At 40.6% G+C, this 25,607-nt stretch overlaps 1 protein-coding gene across 5 annotated transcripts in view; it reads left to right on the top strand.

Annotated features, from left to right (window-relative positions):
• Positions 1 to 2,298: 2,298 nt before the first annotated feature.
• FHL2 (four and a half LIM domains 2) overlaps positions 2,299 to 25,607 on the top strand; it is a 34,143-nt gene continuing 10,834 nt past the window's right edge. Inside the window, exons 1-3 of one of the 5 annotated variants that reach the window (XM_042460734.1) lie at positions 2,360 to 2,415; positions 14,907 to 15,104; positions 22,535 to 22,714. In XM_042460734.1, coding sequence (XP_042316668.1) covers positions 22,559 to 22,714 — 156 coding nt within the window. In that variant the 5' untranslated portion in view covers positions 2,360 to 2,415; positions 14,907 to 15,104; positions 22,535 to 22,558. The other 4 variants (XM_042460733.1, XM_042460738.1, XM_042460736.1 and 1 more) reach the window with 4 other exon arrangements.

Raw genomic sequence — 25,607 nt, 5'->3', positions numbered from 1 at the left:
GAAGGAAGTGGGTCCCAGATATATAGACACCCAGAAAAGATGCCTAGATGATGGCTTACCATTAGAAATGTACAGATATACAAGGAATAAAACAGAGAACTTTTCTCTCTTAAAAGAGAGAACTGCTATTCATTAATTCCATGGTGGCCTGTTACACTGTATAGTCTTCCTAGAATCTAAGAGGATCATAATATACCATGCACTGGAAATGTAGCCAAAGAAAGGTGATTTTGCTGAATGGCTCAGTTAGGACTTGATCTCAAAGTTCACATTCTGGGCCACAGAGCCCAGGGAGCCTCCAAACAGTTTCCAGAAACAGTGGTAGAAAAGAGGCACTTTGTCCGCACTCAGGATGGACAGCTACGTATTAGGGAAGACACTGGTTGCTGCACAACATCTTTTAAAAACAACACAGTATATTATGCAGCAAAGAACCTATCAAGGGTCCTGGTAGCCCACCTTCTTCATTTCCCAGCACCTAGAAAAATATACTTGCCAAACTCGCATTGTGAGGAAGGGGCTGGGGCTAGTTGTGGGTCCCAGCTTCATCTGAGAAGCAAATTTCTCCCACCATGCTCCTTCACTGACAAGGCTGCGCCCAAATGTTGCTTCTTTAACTCAGTCACAGAAGTGTACCAATGGGAACAGACAAGAGTTGTCTTGCATTTGCAATCCTATTCTTCTTCAGTTTCCCCCCTTGACATGCACACATGCATGTACAAAGCCACCAAGGAGAGAAAAACTGAACAGCAGCAGTCAAGCTGCATCCACATTGCAGAATCAATGCGGTTTGACATTGCTTTAACTACCATGATTCAATGCTATGGAGTTCTGGTATTTATAGTTTTGTGAGATATTAAGGCAGAGAGCTCTAGTGCCACAAAAACTACAAATCCCAGGATCCTATAGCATTGAGCTATGGTAGTTAAACCAGTGTCAAACTGCATTAGCTCTGCAGTGCAGATGCAGCCTAAGTAAGGAGGCCATGATCTCTTTAAACAGTTCTATGAACGCTCTATTCAAGAATTCCTTTATTTGGCATTAATCACACAAGGAACATGCCTTTTGACTGATAATGCTCAGAACTGTCACCTGAAAGGCACCCAAACACTCCTTCTCCTTTGTCTCCTCTTTCCCATTCCTTTATGTATGTGGTTTACCAGGCACAACCGTTTCCTGCATCCCTTGCCTTACTCATAAGCATGCTGTTATTCATAAGAAGACTTAAGATTTATCATGGCCAGGAGAACTGCCTGCTGGACAAAGCTACAAGACAATTCCCATTGACATAAGTTATTATTAGAGAATAATAGACAAACTAAGAACTTTATCGCACACTTTTTTTGCCCCATTATGGGAACTGGAAGGGGACTTTCGGGGCCGTGAGCAACCTGCAAAAAACGGATTTTATCACACAGCAAATCAAAAGGGCCCCATTCCATCCCCTGGTGCCAAGCTGTCCCCATTCAGTGCTGAGGGGTGCCATTTTCCTCGGTGGGAAGATTTCCAACCACAACATTTAATGCCCCTCAGCACTGAACAGGGACGGCTTGGTGCCGGGGGACGGAATGGGGCCCTTTTGAGGACAATTCACTGTGTGATAAAATCCGTTTTTTGGAGGTCACACGAGGCCCAAGAGTCCCCTTCCAGTTCCCATAACGGGGGGGGGGGGCGGTTTGCTTTTACATGAGTCTGCTGGAAAGCGCAAGTATCTGCCCCCCCTTTCTCCCTTTTTGAGTCAATTGAGTGCAAAATTATTTTTGCACTTTGAACCCAGTTTGCAGCCATTAATGTTTGCTCAGAACAGAAGGAGAAAGTGGGAGGAAGAGAAAGAAACATTTTCAAAGCAGCTAGAAAAGTAGAATGACAGAAGATTAATTGGGAATGTCTTTGCCAAATCAGGACAGTCGGAGGGTATGTCATTGGTGGAAGGCACGAGGAACAGAAACCAACTGGAGGTCACCTTTTGGAATAACTATTTATTTGGATAACATCAACCAAAATCCCCCAGCCAGCAGAGCTACTGGGCATTTTGGAGCTGAAAAAGTAGCAGTTCCAAGCTCTGCATAGGACACATTGCTTGTAAAAATGCCCAGAGAGAAACAATGTGGAAGACATTGGATGGCTGCATCAAGTAAGAGAGCAAAGCCACTCTTACTCCCATCGCAGACACGTGTCCCTGTTAATAAATGATTCCTTAAAAGGCTGGCTCCTGCAGAGATGCTCTGGTTCTTATCACCCAGGATGGCTGCTTCTTTGGAGATAACTGTATTTATAGCTCATCTGGCAATGGAACTCTTGACAGTCTAATTAGTAAATACATAGTTTGGGTAATCCAATAAAGCAGTAAGCCTCCGTGCTGGCCTTTGTCTCCCCTCACTCCCTGACCAGAACACACAGACTTCATCCAGCAAGGTAAGCATAGAAAAGAGTACTGCTTTCATGTTCAGCCATTCCTTTTTGTCACCCTGCAGCACTGTTTCAGGAAGACCCTGAATGGTTTTAAGGAAATGTTGAGATTTTCATTCTTTTTTACTATTTGCAAGTAACATCAATATACATCATGCTTTAAAAAACAAAGCAAAATATCATGGACAAACCAAGGAATCAAGAGCTAGTCCTCTGTTTCCTCACAGGTATTCTTTAGATGCTTTCATGTTGCTAAAATGACAAGAGAGTTCAATACTGCTTTATCCTTTTGCTGCACACAAGAAGAGAATATAGGGCAAGTCATCCCAGTAGTGCAGTCCTATGCAAATCTTTCACATAAGTTCAATGGTACTTATTCCCAGGGATGTGTCTGTAAACCTAAAGCTCTGATTGTTTTGCATGGTTTGTCTTGAAATGCAACATCTTCATCACTCATACCAAAAAGACAGACTGCCTGTTAAACAGGGTTCTTTAATATACCTGTAAGACATGAAGTATGGATACTGGAGTTTTTGTGTCTAGATCTGGGAAAAAATACTTTATTTGTATATTTTAATTATCTTTAGTTCGCTTTTCAAAAGACACCCAAAGGCATACTAAGATTCAGAATTCTCTTATATTTTGTGAGGCTGCAGTTTTTCAAACTAAAGTGGGACACTTGAAAATAGATGCCCCACATTTAAGTGAACTGTGTATTTTTCTACATCAGAATCCTTAACTTTGGGCTATTTCAATTATATTTCTGTGCATGCTTGGTTACTGGTGGAGTTCATCACATTTATCATCAATTTCTTTCTTCACTCAAGGTAAGTAATAACAAAGGAGAAGACTTTTGCTTTGTTTGTATGAGGATGGAGTAATATTTTTGTGGGGAAATGCTTTTCATTACTTTAAATTTTCACTTTGCTACTGAATAATTGGAAACTGTGGGGCATTAAAAGATAACCAGAACCTACTATTGCCTTTGCCTGTTGTATTCTTTTCCTGTTTTTTTCCCCCTGAGGCCTCAAATGATCCTGGCTATATATTAAGAAGTAGTGAAGGTTGTGCTAAAAGGAGGAGGGCGAGCCCACTAATCTATGTGAGACTTTGTCATAATCATTGTGCAAAGTAGCATTAACAGCTGCCAAACACCCATTTTAAAGCATTCATCACACTGAATTGCCTTTTAAAGTGATCTCAGGGGAGTGCTATGTTTCTTTTACAAAGCATACATGCACAGGAGAGATAGAGTGATTGTATATGAATATTTGTAGATTGTATAAATTAATCTGGGTAATTGTTTTCTTTTAATGTTCTGTATGTATTATAGCCCAAGGGGCAATGATCTGTGAATGGGAAAAGATGTGTTATTTCAGTTTGAAGTGCCAGCTTCCTAATTGTTTCCAAAGCTATGTTCAGCATAATGGATAAAAAATAGTCAAGTCACTGGAACAGTTGGTGTTATGTGCTCCTGAAGAATAAGTCACTTTCTTTTGATCCTTGTCTGATCTGTAACCCAAATTCCATTATATTAATTGGATTTATGTATAGAAAACAAGCTCTCCAGGAATGGCAGTAGTATGCTAGCTCTCCCCCTGAGAGTGCCATATTCTACATGCAAAGCAGGCAACATTGTTGTTCTAATGAAACCTTAACTCAGGGGCGGAAACTGTAGAAGGCTAGGGAGCAGTTTTAGCCTCCCAGGAAACTTTGGAGGTCAACAGCTCCCTCACTGAATCCCCCTTGCAAATAATAATAATAATAATAATAATAATAATAATAATAATAATAATAATATTTAAAAAAACAAATCTTTGCCCCCAAACCCTCCCTCCCCCATAGCCTTTAGGGGCAAAAACAATAGTGAAAATGCAAATACCTTCCATAGAGGGCAATTGAAGGCATTTGGGGCAAAATTAGCATTGCCTATAGGCCACACTTAGTCCATCGTTGCTTTTACCAAACCTAAATGAAAAATGTATTGTCAATACGTTGGGAGTTTTCTTCTTGCAAACTTCGCAGATGTTCTGCTTTTTTCCTTACATCCTTCTTAGATCTACTTTTATATAGGACAAATAATTATTAGAGGAATGATTCTTTTTCTAGACTTGCTCTATATTGAGCTCCCATGCCATAAATCTGGTCCACAGTTAAGTAGTATCGCTTTGCCAGACAGTGATGATTAGCTGAGTGAAACCTGGCTGAACCAGTTTCACGGTTCATGAGTTTTAAAAATTGAGTATGAATGAAGAGTGTGGCTTTCCTTTTATAATAAAAATATGATAACTGGGATTTATTTATAGGCTGCCTCATCTACTATCAGACCCAGCATGACTAGGACCAGGCAACTACATTTTGAGGAGGGGGGAGAATTGATAGCGTAGCACTTCATGTTACATTTGTTATAGGTATTTATTGCAGAAAACATGTAAGATGTGTAAGTAAGATCTGCACATGCATATGTTGGGTAGATCTGATTGGACCATGCCTATGTTTTACTCCCACACTTGATGCTTTTGCTGGAGAAAACAGCGCTGCAGTTGTGAGGTGTGGGGCAAGAGAGACAGAGTAAAGACAGTGGGGCAAGTAGGTAACTTTCCCCCTCTAGTGAGCTTAACAGTGGTACTGGACTTCATGGATGGGAGTGGGGGAATATAATATATTAGATGCCCAAGTGTATTCCTTCAATTGGGAAATAGACAACTAACAGTCTTCTGTCACTTCACCTGCATTACCATGACTTGCTCCTGCAAGAGATTCCACCTAAACATTAGGAAGAACTTCTTGATGGGAAGAGCTGTTAGACAGTGAAATGGACTGCCTTGGAGCATGGAAACTCTTTCCTTGGAGGTTTTAAAACAGAGGCTGGATGAGCATTTATCAAGAGTGCTTTGATTGTATATTCCTGGAAGTTGGACTGGATGGCCTTTGTGGTCTCTTTCAAGTCTATGATTCTATACTTTTTACCTTCTTATTACATAAAATAATGGTGAAGAGGTATAGTAAATATCTTTGCTAACCGTGAGTTTAAAGAAACACTCTGAGCTTGTGTCCTGTTGCATTTTAAAGCCACCATTGTGACTACAGAAATAGAGGAGAATTTGCTTATTCTCTCATGCTACGCTGTTACTTGTGAATAAGGATGGATCACTTTGTCATTTACTTAACTAGTGCATAAATCTGGTACTGTGTTGGTGGTTCCACCAGTGGCAGGGTTAGTAAGGAATCTGCTATTGTGTTGCTGCTGCTGCCAAGCACACCAGTAAATAAGCCCACCTGAGGGACCAGGACTGGCCCTATTGTTAGGCAGAGTGAGGTAGAATGTGAATCCTAGACTCTTCACTCCTTTGGTGTGAGGATAAATAATTATGGGAGTTTTCTCCCTGCTACAAGACATTCTCCCTATATTCAAATATCCTGAAGTGTTGTGGAGGAATTATTCTGTGTAGAACATGGTGTTTAGCACAAGAATCCCATTTTCTTCAACAGAAGAATGCTTTCTTTACAAGAAATGTATTTTAGTAGGAAAAAAGGCATGCTTTTTGCATATAGAAAAACACCCCTGTTAACACATCAGGAAGTTTGAATATTTGGAGAAAATTGCACAGGATTCTTAACTGGTCTATTATTCTTCCTAATAGAGTTTTTCAGACTGTCAGGCAACCTGTTTTTTGAGCTAAGAATGCATTTTTAAATTTATATTTATTTATTTATTTCATTTATATGTTGCCTTTCTCCTGCAATTGGACCACTCATAGATAAAAATTGGTTAAAAATTACACAATAAGAATTTAATATCAATTAAAATAATCTCTCCAGATCAGTATAAAATTACATTAAACATACAAAAATTTCAAAACATAAATAGAACACAAAGTGTGTATAAAAACCTCCCCAAACAATGATTATATATTAAAAGCCTGTTTGAACAAAAACATCTTTGCCTGCCAGCAAAAGGAAAGCGGTAAGGGGGAACTCCTTGGAAGAGAGTTCCAGTGGGTGGGAGCAACCACCAAGAAGGGTCTCTCTCATGTCCTCACCAAGCAATCCTGTGATGGTGGCTGGATCAAAAGAAAACCTTCTCCTGTAGATCTTGGAACTCTGAGAGGTTTGAATGGACAATAATGAATAATGAATATTCTTTTCATTCCTAGAGTGAGGCAGGCACTGGAATCAACAGTGACAGCCTGCTATTATTATTAATTATTATTAAACTTTATTTCTAAAGCGCTGTAATTATACACTGAGTTCAAAGACATAGCCATGTTAGTCTGGATTAGTATGCAAAAAGATATTGTGGCATGGGACAGACGGTCCCAAAGGGCCGTGCTGCCGCCAATTCTAGAGTTAGGGCCCATGCACCAACCGTACAGTCCTTAACCCTAGTATGTGCAGGTGGCATCCTGATGGCGGCTTCCCATCCACATGGGAGCCACTATTTTTACGTAAGGAATGCATTGTGTCCACATGTTGTGGCATGTCTGTCACGTCATGAGTACACTATTGGCACACTCATGGCGTAACCAGGGCATCAGGAAAAGAACCCGGAAAACCAGGGTTCCTTTAACTCCAGAGTGATGTCACACAGTCTAGAGGCTGCGGCATCCCTCCGGAGTTAAAATGGGAGCCTGCAGACGGTCTGTACTGTGCCTGAGTTTACTTCTTCAGATGTGTGGAGTGAAGTAATTATGGATAGACATTTAGTGTGCCAGGAAACCATCGCAGGAAACCACACATATTATAACACTAGTTAACACCCCAACCTCATGAATGCTGTCTTGCCCATTTTAGCACAACTTCTTTCTGGTTCCCAGCCAGCATCATATTATATTACATTCCAAGAATTCCCTCCACTATTCATATGGTTACCTACTCACTTTGGCTTTAGAGCTTTCCATCCTTAAAATTTTGTCCCCCAATCATCATCCTTAAAATTAAACTTGTCACTTCATCTCCATATCAACAAGTTTTGCATTTCTGTTGCTATTCACACACACACAACCTGCTCATTCATGGGTATAAATGTATGTCCCTAGGCACTTCACTCCATGCATCTGATTAAGTAGACTTAAGTCTAAGAAAGCTTATGCTAGCAACTTATTTCTCTCAATTTCAAAGGTACTATAAGATCCCTTTGCAGCCTGCTGGCTGTTATTTCTGATTTCTCTGGCTGCTGTACGTATTAGAGGACAGAGTGTGTATGCCATGTAATCTTCCTAGGGACCTTAAATGAGTTGCTGCCTTATTCTCTCCTTTTTCATGGAATGCAATCTGAAGGAAAATATGGCAGAAGAATGGCTGTTATTACTTCTTTAGGAACTTCTGACCTCAGAGCTGAAGCCAGGTTTAATATCACATCTGATTCAACCATCCCAAATCAGCACTCACTCAACACTCAAGATGTATAGCTTGCTATTTGCATTTCACAGTGAAAATAGGCTTGATACTTACTGTACTTGCAGTTGAAATGCCAGTTTTAAAGATGTTTTCCTCTCATTTGCTTTAGGGTCGTTCCCACTACCAAAAGCTTCGAATCCTGATTTGAGCTATATGCCCTTAGTTCCCACTGGAAATCGATTCTGATCCTCATTGGATTGATTCCAGTGGAGATAATCAGCAGCAAACACAAAAAGCCTGGGTTAATTTGATAGCAGGTTTTTAGAGGTTCTTTTCCGAAAAATTGATTCCAATTCGGGTCCAAACAGCAGGAAAGCCAGATCGAAATCAATTCTTTTAGAGGGGAGGGACAAATGGCAGGGGGGGGTGTTTACCATCCCTCCCCAGAGATATTACACACACACCCAGTGTTGCCTTTTTGGGTCCTTTATTTTAAAAAAATTAAATTAATCAAAAAGCCGATAGATTGGCAAACAATTCCAGCGCTTTTGCGATTACCTTTATTTCATTTCATTTTTAAATTATGTTCCCTGGGCTTCTCTTTATCCTCCCCCCAGTTTGCCTGTTCGCCTGTGACCTCACCAGCCTTGCCTCACACTCTCTCAGCTTCCACCACCCCCACCCCCCAATTTTCAAGCCGGCAGCTGCTTATGTCATGGATGATTGACGGGGGATTCTGAAGCACGCTGCCAATGAGAACTACAATTGGGGCAAATTAAATCGCTTGGACTGGGTTAAGGAAAAGATCCCCTTTCATAAGTGGGAACTGGGGGATTTTTAGAATCACTTTTATAACCAGGGAAGAAGTGAAGCAGGAGCAATTCATCCTCCCAGTGGGAATGAGGCCCTTGAAAACTTTCAGCATAAAGGTGAAAGAAAATGAGTTATAATGCTAAACAAAGAGGTCAGTTCCTTTGTTTTGAAAATTTTCTGACATCAGTCTAATTAAGAAAGTTTCATATATAATTTTTATTTTGAAAGTATGTTATTTTTTGTTTTTTATTTTGCAGATGAGGCAAACAGTGGTGATATATATACCAAGCTATGTTTTCAATAAATGTTGAGGGGTTTTTCCCCTCCCTTTTTGCAAGGAAAAACTTACCATTATACTTTTTCACCTCCTCATCCTCCCGTCCCCGGCCCTCATTCTACCACTTCTGTTAAAACCCATGCCACACTGGAGAGAAAAGGACTTGCTATTTTTGAAGAAACTGGGAAGTTTAAGTATTTTTATTGTTTATAGTTTGTTCTGTGTGTGGTAAAGCAGCTGGGGGAAAAACTGTTTGTTTCAAGGCTATGATAAACCATTTCCCCCTTGTAAATCCACTATCTCAAAGGAATAATCACTGACATAAAATTTTTGCAGAGTCAGTTTGAATCAACAAGTCCTGAGTCTGAGTCACACAAGAATGTATTTTTGAATGCGGCCATCTAGAAAAATATCTTTAGAGAAAAACATCAAAGTAGCATATGACTAAAGACTAAGGCCTGGTACAGACTCTCAAAAAGGGAGGCCTGCTGGCACCTTTTTCCCCCCGCAGGGAAGCCGCAGCCGGCAAACCACGCGGCTTCCCTGTGGAGAAAAAAGAACCCACGAAAAGCGGGTCCTTTTTGTGCCACACCAGTTAAGCCCAAGTGCACCAATGGTGTACTCATGACGTAACTGGCACAGCACGACATGCGGACACTATGCATTCATCATGTCACAATGGCAGCACCCGTATATATGGGGCGCCAACATTGTTACAATGCCGCACCATACTAGGGTTAGGGACCATGAGGTTGCCGCATGGTCCCTTAACCCTAGTACGCCGCCAGCACAGTGCATTTGGCCCTTCTGGATAAGGCCTATGAGGCTGAGCAGACCACTCCTAAGAAAACCCCATTACAATTTTACATTTGGGTTGCCATAAGTCAGAAATGACTTGAAGGTACATAGCAACAATGAGGAACTTGTTACTACCATATGTTCTTGGACTACTGGTCCCATCATCCCTGATTCATTTGCCATACTGACTGAGTTTTGAGGGTACCGGAATCCCACCTCACCTGGAAGGCTGTACAATTACCATTCTTGGTGCACACTGTTGTACAAAATACAGACTCTACAACATCTTTCTTTCTTGGTTTGACAGACAGAAAACCTGCAATGTGCATTTTAAACCTGCCAAAAATTTGGAGAGAGGAGGCTACAGAATCAAAAGCCTTGTCACTGAATGTTGGAAATAAATGTTTACCACACATTGTATGTCCTTCCCCCACCCCCCCCCCCACCCCGCAGTTTAGTTTGTCCCCAAGGTTTAGCTCACAAGAACAAATCATATGTCATATACATGTACCTATCTGCATAAAATTAAGAAAAGAACGTAAAATAAAATAAAATCAGTTACAAATTCGAGGAAGATACATTCTTGTCTCCTAGTAATTGGTGTTCAACAACATGCCAACATTCAAGTGTTTCCATCTGTATTTCCCCTGTGGCTCTCCTGTCCTCTCTCAGACTATGAAGATGGAGAGTGCTCCATAGGCTGGCTGTACAGCTATTCCATCTTTTTCTTGACAGATTTTACAGAGCAGTTAACAAGCTGGAAGAAGCATTAGGTAATCAAGGGAGGGCTATGAGTGTCTTCTGCATCCATAAGCTATCACAACACAACACAGTATAACTTTTGCAATGGCTGCCTTTTATGGCCAGAATCCTGTTGGTGACATAGGCATGCATAAGCTGCACTTTATGTGCAGGAGGAAATTTGTGAAGAATGCAGACCAGACAAATTCAGATGATGTATGCAGAAGCAGGGTTGCACAGTAGGGTCCACAGAGTACTGTGTGAAGGTGCATTAACCAGTGCCTCCACATGTGCAATGCCTCAGCACATTGCATGTTGCAAATACGCAATGGTCCATTGGCTATTCACAGTGCCTACTGATCCACATACATTGTATAGTGTAGTTGTTCAATATAGGAGTTGTGTAATGCAATTGTAACGTAATTCCATCAGCAGATATTTACATTAGGCTGCAGCAACATAGAATCTGGGCCAATGATGCCTATGGGTTGTTTTTTTCCAGTCCATTTTTTAAATTATTGCTAAAATTTAAACCTTAACTCTTCTTGGAAGCAAAGATGATGAATCTGAGGTTGTTGTACTTTGGTCACATCATGAGAATGCATCTCATCAAAAAAGATGATAATGCTGGGGAAGGTAAAAGGCAACAGAAAGAGAGGAAGACTGCACACCAGATGGATAGACTCAATCGGGGAGGCCACAGGCCTGGATTTGCAAGACTTAAGCCAAGCAGGGAAGGACGGGGAGTCTTGGAGATGCCTCATCCACAGAGTCACCATGAGTTGGGGTTGACTTGAGGGCAGTTAACAAAAAAAAATGTTTTCCAGATAGTGTTATTTAAAGGGATGAGTGGTGTTCTCATTGCTGAGTGGACACCATTAACAGTCCTCAGTTCTACCCGTTTTTGCTCCAACCAATTCTTTTTCCCTGTGCAGACTTTCTCCTTGAACCCCATCCTGAGCTCATTTTCTCTCCACTCCTGGTGTTCTCCCTCTTTTCCTCTGCTCTTTCTCCCCACCCCCAAGCCCACCAATATTTCTTTTCCTTTGCCCTCTTTGGTATTCACCCTTTCCTGTTTACTTCCCCATTCTTGCCAGATAGGAGCTTTTCCTCTCCTTTTCTATCTTCTTTAAAGGTTAATAGAAAGTAAAATAGAAACCAGAAAATTTACATTCTCTAGACTTGGGAAAGTAAACAGAGTAGGGGAGTGAAGAATCAGAAAGAGAGACTGCAATTAAAGTTCCTGCAGGCTGCAGGGTTACAGACCTCCACCTGTTGTTGCAGGCCTAGTTGTGTCCTGAAAATGAAAAGATATGCATAAGGGAAAATAGTGTTTTAACGTTACTGCTTTAATTTAAAGGAGACAGGGACAACATCATGCTATAAGGTTGCTGTAATACCATAACACTGGAGTTTGGTAACACAGTGGTATAGCACTATGATACCACAGTGTAATATTGCTAATTTTTCAAGGGCATAGGGAGCTAACATTGGCTTGTGTGTTTTGTTTTTTAAAAATCCATTATGTTAATATGGTGTTACAGTTCTAAATGTTCCTTTCATTTGAAAATAAACCTGCAGTTTAATTATGAGTAAACCATAGTGGAAAGAGCTGGTAAACATTCTCTTCACTCCCTAATCATAGATCTCTTCCCTCCCATCTCAGGTTGTTTTTATCCCTGCATGCAAGAATATATAAGATGCTTATAATCTTCCCTCCACTCAATAGCCAGGAAAGCATTTGAAAGGAAATGGGTTATAAATAAAAAGAGGTGGGAAAGGATCAGGTAACTATTTCCCCTCCAATGTCATATCTAGGGATTGTCTACACTATTAAAAATACCCACTCTTAATTCACTTTGAATTGGTGGAGACCCAGACATATGGTAGGTGTGTGGGTGGCTGGGGAGCTTTTAGGCACCTAATGCTTTTAATCTGCAGGAAAAAAAGCAATGGTCTGAGACAGATGGGCAGAAAGGGGCATGGCAGCAGCGATATTAGGGTTCTGGACCACGCAGCAACCGCACGGTCCGGAACCCTAGTATGCAATGGTGGTGCCCTGATGGTGGTGTCCCATCCACAAAGGCGCCACCATCTTGAAGTTCCTATTGCTATGTGTGACCAGCAGATTTGCCTTGGTGACAGAGGGAGGAACCTGTAGTGATTGGAACAGGACAGCCAGGATCTGGTGGTTGCATGATGATTCCTGCTAGAAAGTGACAATTTTCAGGAGAAAGGAAATTCAAATAATCATTCACCATTTTTGAAAATGATGCTTCATTTCTGCACATAACTGGGTATCAGTATATCTGCTTGGTAGATATTTATACCTGCCTCTGCACACCTCTGATTAATTGCTTGGCTTAACTTTAGTTATGGCTGTTATAAAAAAAAGAGGCAGAGGAGAGTACTGGACTAGGGTGAAAATGAATAATAATAATAATAATAATAATAATAATAATACTTTTATTTATATCCCGCTTTTCTGTTACAAGACAGTCAAAGCGGCTCACAACATATTAAAATCCACATTTACAAAATTATGTCCCAAATTCCCCTCCTTAAAACAGGATTAAACATGTACAATTAAAATATCTATTTAAACCCCCCCCACACACACACACACAATACAAGGACAGAGTGGTGGGCTAATCCATGATGTGGGGGGCAGTCATTCCATGGCCGGGCACTTTTATTCAGGAAAGGCCTGCCAGAAGAGATCCGTCTTGGCAGCTTTTTTAATGCTGTCTAAGCTGGCAATTTGATGGATCTCGTCAAATTGCATGTATATGTCCATATGCCTGATAGACAGCGGTGGGGAGTGGATAAAGTGAAACAGTCATGGTTGTGTGGCTGAAAATAATTTGGGGAATCTTTGGGGGAAATAATGTGGGGAAATTTTTAGCATGAGGCAACCTCGGAATGGGGAAACCTGTGGCCACTTAAACTGAATTTGCCACAATTTGCCATGATGACCATAGAAATAGGTAGGCAAACTCAGGGTTGCTGTGAACTTGGAAAATCGAGGGCCCACCTGAATTTCATGGTCAGTGTAGACTTACCACTAGTTTGACACTTCTGCTGGGTCCCAGGTAACAAGATTAGTTACTTTCTTACATATACAGTCGGTCCTTCTTATACACGGATTTTTTATACACGGATTTAAGCATACACGGTTTGAAAATGTTCCCAAAAAGTATAAATTTACCTTGATGTTCCATTTTTTATTAGGGACACCATTTTGCTATGTCATTATACTTAATGGGACTTGAGCATACACGGATTTTGTTATACACGGGGGATCTTGGAACCAAACCCCAGCGTATAACAAGGATCCACTGTATGTTCTTACTTCTAAGACATTACTCTCAAACAATGGAAAGGATACCTGCAGAGATAGTGTGTAGGAGTTGCAAAAGGACACCATCCCCCCACAAAATGAAATTCGGATGATACTGCCCCCCCCCATGAAATTTTCCTTCTATTACCCTCTAGCATTGTAAAGAGTGAGACCCTCAAAATCGCTCACACTGAGAACTCTTCTATTTAGCTCTACTGTGCTCACATTCCAATAATAATAATAATAATAATAATAATAAAGTTTATTTATATTTCCCACCTCTCCCAAGGATTGAGGCGGGATTACATCAGTAACAATGATACAATAATACAAAATACGATCAATAAAACACTAATACTGAATTAACCGACATTCCTATTAGTTCTCTAAAATAACTTGGTCTCTGCCTTTTCTTTGCACGCTTAAACTGTATATCTAAAAAGTTCAGATAAGTTTTAATTTTTTTGCAGAGCTAGAAAATTGGAGATTGAAGGAAACTTTCAGGGGAGGGCAGAATTCTTATTTGGGGGCAATGTCCTCACCCCCTCCTGCCATGTAACTACTCATATGGGGTCCTGTCTGAAGCCCCGGAGAGCAGGTGCCAGTCAGTGGAGATAGTATTGAACTACTAGGAAGACTAATGGTTTGACTCTGGAATATATGACCTTTGAGCACCCTTTCTTTTCACAGTAGGTCAAATTTACAGCAGGCTTTGGAAGGAGAGGAAGCAGATAAAACCATAATCCTCTTCTTTATGACCTTAACTCGGTGAAAAGGCAGAAGATGAAAGTGGAGATAGGTGTGGATGTGTGAGTGGTTGCATTAAGTAAATGTATACATTTTACATGCTTATATAGTTTACCTGGTACAGACAGCAATTGCTTAAGACTGAAAAGCATTACTTATAAGCAACAAAAACAGCAAGAATTATATGACAGGCATCTGACTAAAATCATATTAATGTATTGATTAGACAAGATATTAATAAGACATTTAATTTGATAATGACACATTCAGGAATCAAAGAACAAATGGCAGTGTGATGATTTGGGGAAAGAAGGTGTGTGGAGAGGCTATCTTTCCCATAAGATAGTGTTAGATGCCAGCTGCATTGAGCCTGAAAGAGTGAGTCTCTTTGGTGCTTTGTCTCCTTATATGGTAAAATGATACACAGGGGTTTTTCACTAGGCTGTGAAGGCAGACGCCTGTTTCCACACAACACAGACGGCTGAACAGAAATTTGAAGAGCTGCTTGCACAGTGTGGAGGATTCCCCGGCTAGCTTTCCATCTCCTCTTCTCCCTGCCAGCCGGTCACTGTGTTGCCCATTGATTCATGGATGTGACTCCCCATTTCAACTCCAGAGGGTACCATTAACTACCTACCTGTAAGTAAACATCCCCTTTTCTCCCCCAAGAATCAACAATAAACCTTTGGACATTTTTCTATAACTAACAAAGGATGAGATGCTAGGCTAGAATGCTAGATCAGACCATGCTTTGTACAGGATAAAGTGACAGCCATAATTGCCTATAAAATATACCATACAGTAGGGGAATAGCACTGACCCCTTGAACATACCACACCCCAGGAAAATTTGAACAATAGAAAGAGACTGAGTAAGAATAATTATTTTTTGCCTTTGGGGAAAATGTTCTGTTTGTGAATGGGAATGTAAGCAAGAGACATGGCACTGTGTCAATTCACATTGAGACAATTTTTGTTCTTCAATGCCATGCTGGAAAAGCCCCGCGGAAGAGCACAAATAAGTGAGAGCTCAGCTCTTTGCCTCTGTGAGCCTCTGTCAATCCTTCCTGCTTCCTAGGAGCAACAAAGGACCTTGTTATTTTTTTCCCCAGTAGCAGAAAGACAGAAAACAAAGATAGCTTTGCCCATTTCCTATGGTAGCACACATTCCTCCGCTAAAAACACTAAAAGAAACATATTTCTGTAAATTGCATTTTTTAAATTCAAATATTACGTACCAAAATGTACCTGTAGTTCTTTCTTTCAAGTTCCATGTGTGTTGTGCTTCTTTTCTACAATTGACATAGAGTCTGCATAGCTGACAAAATGCATCTCACTTGGTGAACACCGGTTTTCATGTCTCATTAGTACTACTTATTATATATTTATTTATAAATATGTATAACCCTGCTTTCTATTTAAAAAGACATCTGAGGTGGCTTTATATGCCTTACTATGCTTGTGAGTAACTTCCTCCTTTCTACCATGATACATTTGCCTTTGATTCACAGTGTCTCGCTTGCTATGAATCCCATTTACAATACTTCCTGGAGGTTCTTAAATCAAATTTAGTATTTACTCTAGACTGAATAGTCACCATAGTAACCCTCTATTACTATTGCATGGGCCCTATACTTGAAAATTGGATCAATTTTAGCTATATTCAAGAGAACTGGGAAGTAAAGGTGCACAGTCTAGCAAAAAGAAATGTTGAGGTTTCATTGGAGCTTACTCCCAAGTAAGCTGGTGTAGGATGAAAGTCATACAGCCCTATATAGTTCAGTAAGAATGTGTATTTTTATTCCCATTGATCTCAATGAAATAAAGTCACAATTAACTTTTGCTGGGTTGTATAGTTGGGTCAACAGTGTTCCTCAATGTGATGCCCTCCACATGTGTTGTACTACAAAATCCATTATTCTCATGTAACATGGCACCCAGTGGGGAAAACCTAGTGTAAATGTAACACTGGTTTCTTCTGTCAATTGTCCAGTACTCCTTACATCAAGTAGTAAGTTAAATGCACTTTTTTAAAAAAGTAAAAATGAACAGAAGATGTATTTTAAGAGATGGTGTGGAAGTCTTCCATCTAGACTGAGAAACGTAGGCCCAATACAGACTGGCACAAAGCACCATGCTGGGGCCAATTTTAGGGCTCGGTAGGGCTGGGCATCCATATGTGCCAAGGCCTACTAGCGGTGCCTATGTGCCATCTTGCCATGGCCCCACCCATATGGGGTACACGACGATGACGCATAGGCATCTGTGCGCCCAAACAGCACTCACTGGAAGTAGCGGCATCAACGTGCGTGAGCGCCATTATGACACTCCTGAAAAGAAGCCACTCTAGGCAGCTTCTTTTTAGGGAGCGCATCAGTGCCATGTGGTGCTGTTGGCACGGCGCCAATGAGGAGTAAAGACAGGTGGCATGGAGCCACCCATCTGTATCCCCCCTTTGTATCTATGTATGAATAAGGTCAGGGTGCTTCTACACTGGAGAAATAATGCAGTCTGATACCACTTTAACTGCCATTGCTTCATGCTACAGAATGTTGGGATTCGTAATTTCATGAGGCACAATATTCTTTGGCAGAGAAGGTGAGGGGTCTTGTAAAACTACAAATTGCAGGCATCCATAGGATGGAGCTACAGCACTTCAAATGGTGTCATACTGCATTATTACAGTGTAATTACATCCTTTGTCTTAGATTCTTGATTAATTTATGTTTTTAAGTCTCACATTGTAGGCTTCAAGAAAAAGAAAAGTTAAGACAACACACAGTATAAGACAACCTACAATAGTGGCAACCATAATATTGGGAAAAGCCCACACATGTCAATGCCTCATTCACCTGATGAAAGCTGTATCTTGGATACTGGCTGCTTTGAAAGGTATATGCATATATTCTGAACATGTTGGAGGTTAAATTGCCCTGGCATGCACTCAGTGGTATGCTGTTTGCCTTTAAGTCATTTCTGACTCATGGCGACCCTAAGGTGAACCTTGGCAGGTTTCTTCAGTGGGGGCTTACCATTGCCATCCTCTGAGGCTGAGGTTTTCATGGTTGAGCAGGGATTTGAACCCTGTTATCCAGAGTCATAGTCCAATGTTCAATGGTTTGAGTGTGGCCTACGACTCTGGAGACCAAGGTTTGATTCCCATCTCAGCCAAAACTCACGGGGTGACCTTGGGCAAGTCACATGCTCTCAGCCTCAATAGAAGGCAATGGCAAACCTCCTCTGAATAAATTGTACCAAGAAACCCTCATGATACATTTGCCTTAGGGTCACCATAAGTCAGAAATGACTTGATGGCTCACAGTACATGCACACACACACGCACACTATTTATTACCTGTGAATACAAATAGAAAGAGAGGGAAATGGAAGGTATCTCGCTGTCAAGAACAAATGATTCACAAGATTCACAAGTTGGAAACAACTTGAAGGCAAAAAAGAACAACAACAACCACTCAATAGTCAGATAAAGTTATATGGCAGAGTATCAATCCACCATCCACATTCCTCCAAAGTAGTACATGGAAGGCGTATGCAAGGAATAGGTAGGACACATGCCCTTTTGCCTTGGACATCTTTGCCCATTCCTTGCGTAGTGTGGAAAGTTGTGTAAAGAGGAAGGAGGGGGAATCTTATGTTCTTTGGTTCATTCTAGAAGCTTCCTTGACTAACTAGACTCTACCCATTTCTCTGGTGCTTGCCACTTTCCCCTCTTCCCAAAAACGTATAAAGAAGCAAAACATGACCAGAGCTTGGAACATTTATTTTAAAAAATAAATCATTATTTGCAATTATTTTAAAGAAACACCAAGTTTTGAAAGCCTCCAAATATGATATAGAAACCACAAGTAAATGTTGCTTGTTATGCCAGAAAAAGCTACCATTTCTTCCTTTTATGCCAAAAATAATAGTGTTGCTTCCTCATTATCTTTGTGTTACTTTCTTTAAATTACTTTACATCATTTCCAGCTTTACTTTATATTACATTAAAGTACTTTACATACTTTCATATTTACTCTAAATTAAATGACAAGTTTAGGTTGCTGCCACACTACCAGAATAAAGCAATTTGACACTAGTTTAACTACAATGCTCAATGCTATGGAATTCTGAGATTTGTAGTTTGGCAAGGCACCAAGAGCTCTCTGACAAAACTGCAAATCCCAGAATTCCATAGCAATGAGCAATATTTTATTCCTGCAGTGTAGCAGCAGCCCATATATTACTTTGAACCTTCTTTAACATTCCTTTATATCACAGTACTTTACTTCCATGTTTGCTTTAGATTACTTCCAACTTTACTTTAGATCGCTGTACATTACAGTTCTTCACATTACTTCTAACTTTGGGTCCCCCACTCCCTTTAAAAATGCCTTGTCTGGATATATCCTTTTCTGCTAAGAAAAAGGTTGAGGAAGAAGTGTGAAACCACAGGAAAGTTACAAATTACAAATAATATCTGAACCCTTTGTAAAATTCCATTTGTTGAATCAAAGCCTCATCCAGAAGTAGCCAAATCTATAAGCTTTACTTTATGTATCAACTACAAAATGTCTAGGATCTAGATGAACACACACTCTTGTCACTGAGTGACATTTTGAACTGATTAGATATCAGTCAACTGTCATTTATAACTGATGCCTTACCTGGCATTGATCATGCATAGTATTGTGCCAATTTACAAATAATGTCTGTAAAATTATACTCTGATATAAGTGTAGTACTGTATAGGTTGGTCACCAAATACAGCAAAGCACAAGAGATGAAACTTTCTTTTCCACTTCCTATAATGTATTTTTCCACTCTAAGCATGCTTAAATACCATAAAGGCACCAGAGCAAATCTAGTCTTGGAAGTGAAGCAGTGTCAGCCCTGGTTAGTACTTGGATGGGAGATGGCCAATTAATATCAGATGCTGTAGCTATATATCAGAGGAAGGAACTGGCAAAGCCACCTTGAGTATTCCCTCCCTAATTCATGGGGTCACTATAAGTCAACAGGCTACTTGAGGGCACACAAACAAACACACAGCCAGACAGAAAAGAAATGTTCTACTAGTTCTGGGTCTTGAAATGCCCCAATTAGCAGTAGCTGTATTCTTTTATTAAATTCTATTATTCAGTTTTTAAAGATCCCTGGGTGAAAACCCTGGCCTCCTTTTAGGTAGTTAAAGGATCCTCCAATAGTTTTCTCTCTCACTCTAAAATGTGGTAGGATGGAAGGAACTTGATGTGCAGAACTTGATGGCGGAGGTAGTGGTGATGGGCAGCATAATAAGGCACACCCTTCAGGAGATACTGGTTTTCATATAACTCTGTGTGTGTGTGTGTGTGTGTGTGTGTGTGTGTGTGTGTGTGTGGTGTCCCTTCTACTTGTTTCTGATTTATGGCAACCCTAATGTTGTTGTTGTTGTTGTTGGTGTGTGTGTGTGGTTTTGTTGTTGTTGTTGTTGTTGTTGTTTTGCAAGGTTTGTCCAGAGGAGGTTTGCCATTGCCTTCCCCTGAAGCTGAGAGTGTGTGACTTGCCCAAAATCACTCAGTGGATTCCATGTCTGAGCAGGAGTCAGTTTTTCCGATTCGCAGAAGAGATCCCTGCAAATTGGGAGGGATGACTGTAATTTCTTACCAAGTGGTGCTGCGAGGAAATTATTCATATTTGCCTGTTTGTATCTGGACACTGTTATTTACCCTTAAATAAATTCTTTCCTGCCAAAAAATTCTGTCATCCAGCATCATCACTTCTTTCTTGTTTGCCTGGATTTTATAAGTTTTGATTGGAAACTGGATGACAGTTCTTGATAGAAGGACACACAGTTCTCTCAAAAAAAATGTTAGGCAGCCCTTGGGCTAAGGATTGGAAGATGCTCAAAAGTGATCTGCTCCTGGTACTTCAGGAGCAGAGCTTAAGGAATTTACTTTTTGGGACTATAACTTTCAGAATCTCACAGCTGACATCATGCAAACCTTGCCAAGTTCCCAGGAAAAGGAGGAGGAAAAGAAGATAATCTTGTTAGCTTTCGAAACAATAACACAGATGCTTTCCAAAAGCTTCTACTTGCCCGGATTTATATCCACAGATGTTCCAGATCTCATTCTTTCTTTCATAAAAGGAAACAAATAGAGCTGAAATACTCTACGTAAGCACAAATCTGAGTCCCAGTGTTAGGCTGCATCTGCACTGCAGAATCCAGTTTGGCGCAGCTTTAGCATTGAATCATGGCAGTTAAAAGTGGTGCTAAACCGGATTATTTCTGCAGTGTGGATGCAGACCCTGTCTGTATTAAAAAGAAAATGAAAATAAAAAAGACCCAAACTCCTTGATATAGGAATACTGAGTTCCTATTTACAGTCTATAAGGGATGAGGGGAAGTATCAGGAACTAGGACCATGGAGAGCAAGTAATGACTTCTCCACATGCCTTAGTTCTCCCCGCCCTTCATCTGCTCTCCTCAATCCACAATGGCCTGCAGTTGCAGCTCTCCTGCCCAGATGCAAGGCAGGATAGGAGGATAGCTTAAAGTGCCCCCCACCCCCCACATGCCATGGTTCTAATCTTGAAGTGTATATACACTGCTCAGTTATACTAGCTCGGTATTACTTTAACTGGCACGACACAATTTTTTGGAGTCCTGGGATATAACGTACTCTTCAGACTCCTAGTGCTGTAGTTCAGGGGAATACGATAGTTTTGTAATGGGTGGGTGGGTGGGTGGGAAGTGTAGTTCAAAAACAAATGATTGCCCCAAGGTATAGATACTGGCATGAGATCATTTGAATTTACCAGCTTGATCACCTTTATTCACTGATTTCCCTCTGTTCTTTACACATTTCCTTCAAAATGCAACTAAGGAAAACAGAGACATAACATATGATCTTCAGTTATTTTATTCATCTCATTTGTACCTCACTCAGAAGCAAAGCTTGGACTTCTAATGCTAGAATCTCCTGGCCAGCATAGTCAGTCATCAAGCTAGCTGACTTGCTGGGAGCTGCAGTCCAAGAAGGCAACTTTCCCCGGCTCTGTCCATGAAGTTAGGGAAGCATACATGTATCCTATTAGTATCTCCCCAGGCTGCTGCCACACTCCAGAATTAATGCAGTTTAACACCGCTTTAACTGTCATGGCTCTGTCCTATGGTGGATCTCAGGTGGATGCGATGGTCAGGAGTGGTCCCACTCCTATCTACAAAGTCAATTCCAGTGAGTGCCAATGAGGAACTCCTGCTAAGCCCCATGACCATTGTGCAGGGTTCCATTTTGTCTCTCTTGTAGTTTAACATCTATATGAGACCACTGAGAGAGGATATTAGGAGTTATGGGGTTGGGTGCCATCAGTATGCCGATGACACTCAACTATATTCTTCCAGGCCATCAGAATTGGCTGGGGCTGTGGAAGTGCTGGAGCAGTGCCTGGATGCTATAATGAGGGTGAATAAACTGAATCTGAATCTGTGTAAGATGGATTGGTGGTAGGTCTTGAGTCTGGGAATTGGGTAGATTGCCTGCCCTGGATGGGGTTGCACTTCCCCTAAAAGATCAGGTGCATAGGCTGGGGGTGCTTCTAGACCTATCTTTGTCATTGGAGGCCCACAGAGACCCTGTAGCTCAGAGTGCTTGGGATCAGCTTTGGCTGGTCTGCCAGCTGGTCTGCCAGCTACAGCCTTTCCTGGACAGGGATAATTTAGCCACAGTAGTTCCTCCACTACTGTCCTGGTTAGACTACTGCAGTGCACTCTAAATGGAGCTGCCCTTCAAAAAGAGTCAGAAACTGCAACTGGTGCAAAATGCAGCAGCTAAACTAATCACTGGTATTCCTTTCAGATATCATATAACACATAATTGCACTGTTGCCAATACATTTCCGTTCTGGATTCATGGTGCTGGCAGTAACATTTAAAACCCTAAAAGGCTTGGGACACAATACTTGAGGGAGTGCCTCTAAGTCATACAGTGACTGTATGACTCTCTTAATGCCTGCCTGAGAACTAAGATCTATTGAGATGTTCAGAATAACATCATTTTAACCCATAGCCGGTCCTTTTCTCATTGACAGGCTGGAGAAATCCTAGATGTCAAAATGACAGAACGCTTTGACTGCCACTACTGCAAGGAGACCCTGTTTGGCAAGAAGTACATCCTGAGGGAAGACAACCCCTACTGCATTAAGTGCTACGAGAGCCTGTACTCCAACACCTGTGAGGAATGTAAAAAGCCAATTGGCTGTGATTGTAAGGTACCTTGGATGTGCCTTTCTCTGACCTAATTCGTAGATCAGATGTCCTGAACTGCATCCATGCTGTCTAAAAGGTTGTCTTGAAAGTAACACAATCCTGCTTGATGTTTCAAAGTTATTGGGTATTTTTACAGCTTCAGAAATAAGAGCTCATTTTGAACAATTGGACCATACATTACACTTGTCTTACAGTATGATAATCTTATTGGCCAAAGTAAGCCTTCTCTCTCTCTCTCCTTCCTTCCTGATTCCTCCCCCCCCCCCCCCCCCCAATCTTAAGAATTTTGGTCACTCTGAATTTTTGGCCACAAAAAATTTATTGGCTCCCAGAGTGACCATGTCTGATAATATTAACAAACAGAAGTAGAACACAAAGAACAACTGGTAACAAAATATATGTTGTTTGTTGCTCTCATTTGCCATCAAGTTGGCTTCAACTTATGGTGTCCCTCTGAATGCATTATCAATTAATGATACAACAAAATACTGCAAGTAGATATAATCCAACATTTAAACCCCTCAAAGTACAAAAAGTTCTTCATAACTAAACTGGTTTTCACCTGGAACTGAGATAGAAATAAAGTACCAGGTGAACGTCACTACAAAAACAGCAGAAGTCCAAAGCCAGAAAACTGCAGTACCTTTATTGGTCAAACACACACACACACACACACACACACACACACACACACACACTTGTGCATTTGGGTTGGCCAATAAAGGTACTGCTGTTTTGTGGGTTTTGTATTTTGTTATATTTTGCATGTCCAACCCCTGAATATGGTAACTGGAAATAGAGTTCTATAAAGAGGGGTCAGCAACTGAGAAGGCCTTTTCAGTGAATTCCAAGGGGCTTTATCTTAACTAGCATCCAAAATAACTACGTTCACAATGAGAGAAAAATACAAATAGTTTCCCTACCCCCACCCCATCTTTATGTTTAGGAATTGCTTTGGAGTGCTGAGATGGATCAAGAAAGCTCTTCTAGGGAAAGGTTTAAATTCTTTCATCTGCCAATTCAATTTTGGTTTGGCTCCTTTAAAGTAAAAAATTGCTTTAAAAAATTAAGACAATAAGCTAACAGATCTCTCATATCTCCTGTGATAGTGCCATTAACAAAGCAGTGAAATAGTACTTTGTAAGATGTAGGAGTCACCATGTTGATGGTAAGGCAAATTCCAATACAATATTGTGCAAATTACAATACCCTTCTAAGGACAAAGAAAAAGGCACAACATTCTCTGTGCAAACTTTTGAAAGACGAAATCTGTGTTTCTGAAAACTTGCAAGATAATTTTGTGCCTTTGGGTTTGGCATAAAAATTCCTTACAACCATAAGGACTTTACAACAATACTGGTGGAAGGTCCTTCTTCATCCATACATCTCTCTGAGTGATAGGGAGCAGTACACAGAAGCAAAAACAAAGAAACCCAAAAAACCAAATCAGAAACAAAGTCATAGTGTGCAAAGTTTCCCCGAGCTGACAAGCAAAAGAAGGGGTAGCCATTTCTCTCCAGAATTTACTTTTGATTAAGACCTTTCAAATCCCATGGGCCCTTTGCATGTGTTGACACTCAAGAATCCCAAAGCTTGGCCCAGCTTCAACAAATCTCAGAGCAAGGAATTAATCAGCTGAACTTTTCAACTCTGATGGATGTATTTGGGGAGTGTAGGTGTTATCTGATATCCCCATATTTTTAAAACAAGGTTTTCTTCAAGTGCAGATAAAGTATGTGATAGCAAATTTTATATGCCAAAAATGGTTGGGGTGTAAGAAAATATTCCTGGGGGGGGGAAGTGAGCTGTACACTACACACACACATGCTTACTTTCAGACTGAAACACACACAGCTAATATTCCAAAAGCCAATCATAGTGACTATTTAACAGTAAAAGGAATAAAAACGCAAATGTGCTCCATTGTAGTATTGCTTTTGTAATAACGTTATTGGACTCTTTAAAATATTGCGATGCCCATGCAGTTGCTACCAATAAATCTCCACTCTCTTGCAGCTGAATTTCATAACAACAGAATGTTTACTGTGCAAGTGCTCCTGATGGGGCTAAATGCATGCTGTCCACCACAAATGGGCAATATGTGATCCATGGCTCTGAAGCACTCTCCGCACTCCTTCTTCATCGCTTCTGCATATATCTCCAAATTTGGCAGTAATCCTGCCTTGTATTTTCACCTTAAAACAAGGTGCATGGGAAACATGCACCATGTTTTAAAGAAGAAATGCACTCCTTTAAAAGAATATGTTCTTTAAAACAAGTGTGCTTGCTCCTCACAGTATTGTAAACCAGAAGTAGGGTTGTACTTCTAGCTGTGTACCACTAAATTTCAGCAGTTTTCAGTGGCAGGGTGTATGTGTGTGTCTGCTGCAGTCTTTGGTGAGTTGCTGTGAATGTTAAATCATTTCTCACACCTGACCTGCCAGAGTTGCCCACTTTGAATTTGTGTAGCACCACCAACTTATTTTAGATCATTTAATGCATTTTAAGATCCTTTCATAAACCCACCAATGATCACAGTTCATTAGGAAGTTACATGTCTCTGTCTAACATGGAAGTCAATTGCCCTCTCCAAAAGATCGAAAACATTACACTTTTTTCTACATTCTGTTTAGCGGCCGTAGAATGAAGGGCTAGTGTAGAAAGGATATATACCTAGGAGGAACTGGAACTGGCATGGGGCACTAGTCTCTTGACTGATGTTTTTCAAGTACAGTATTTTGGTTGGGGATTAAATAAGCAAAACCAAAATAAGAAGGAGGAGAAATTAAGAAAGAACGATGATACAGAACAGAGCAAATAAAAAATAAGGAATCTGGTTGTTTGTGAAATTAAGTTTTATAAAAACAAGTGTATACCATGCCAGATAAAACTATC

This window comes from Sceloporus undulatus, chromosome 3, assembly GCF_019175285.1.
Source record: "Sceloporus undulatus isolate JIND9_A2432 ecotype Alabama chromosome 3, SceUnd_v1.1, whole genome shotgun sequence".
In the NCBI taxonomy this organism is placed as follows: Eukaryota; Metazoa; Chordata; class Lepidosauria; order Squamata; family Phrynosomatidae; genus Sceloporus; species Sceloporus undulatus.
This window is presented reverse-complemented; position numbering and strand designations above follow the sequence as displayed.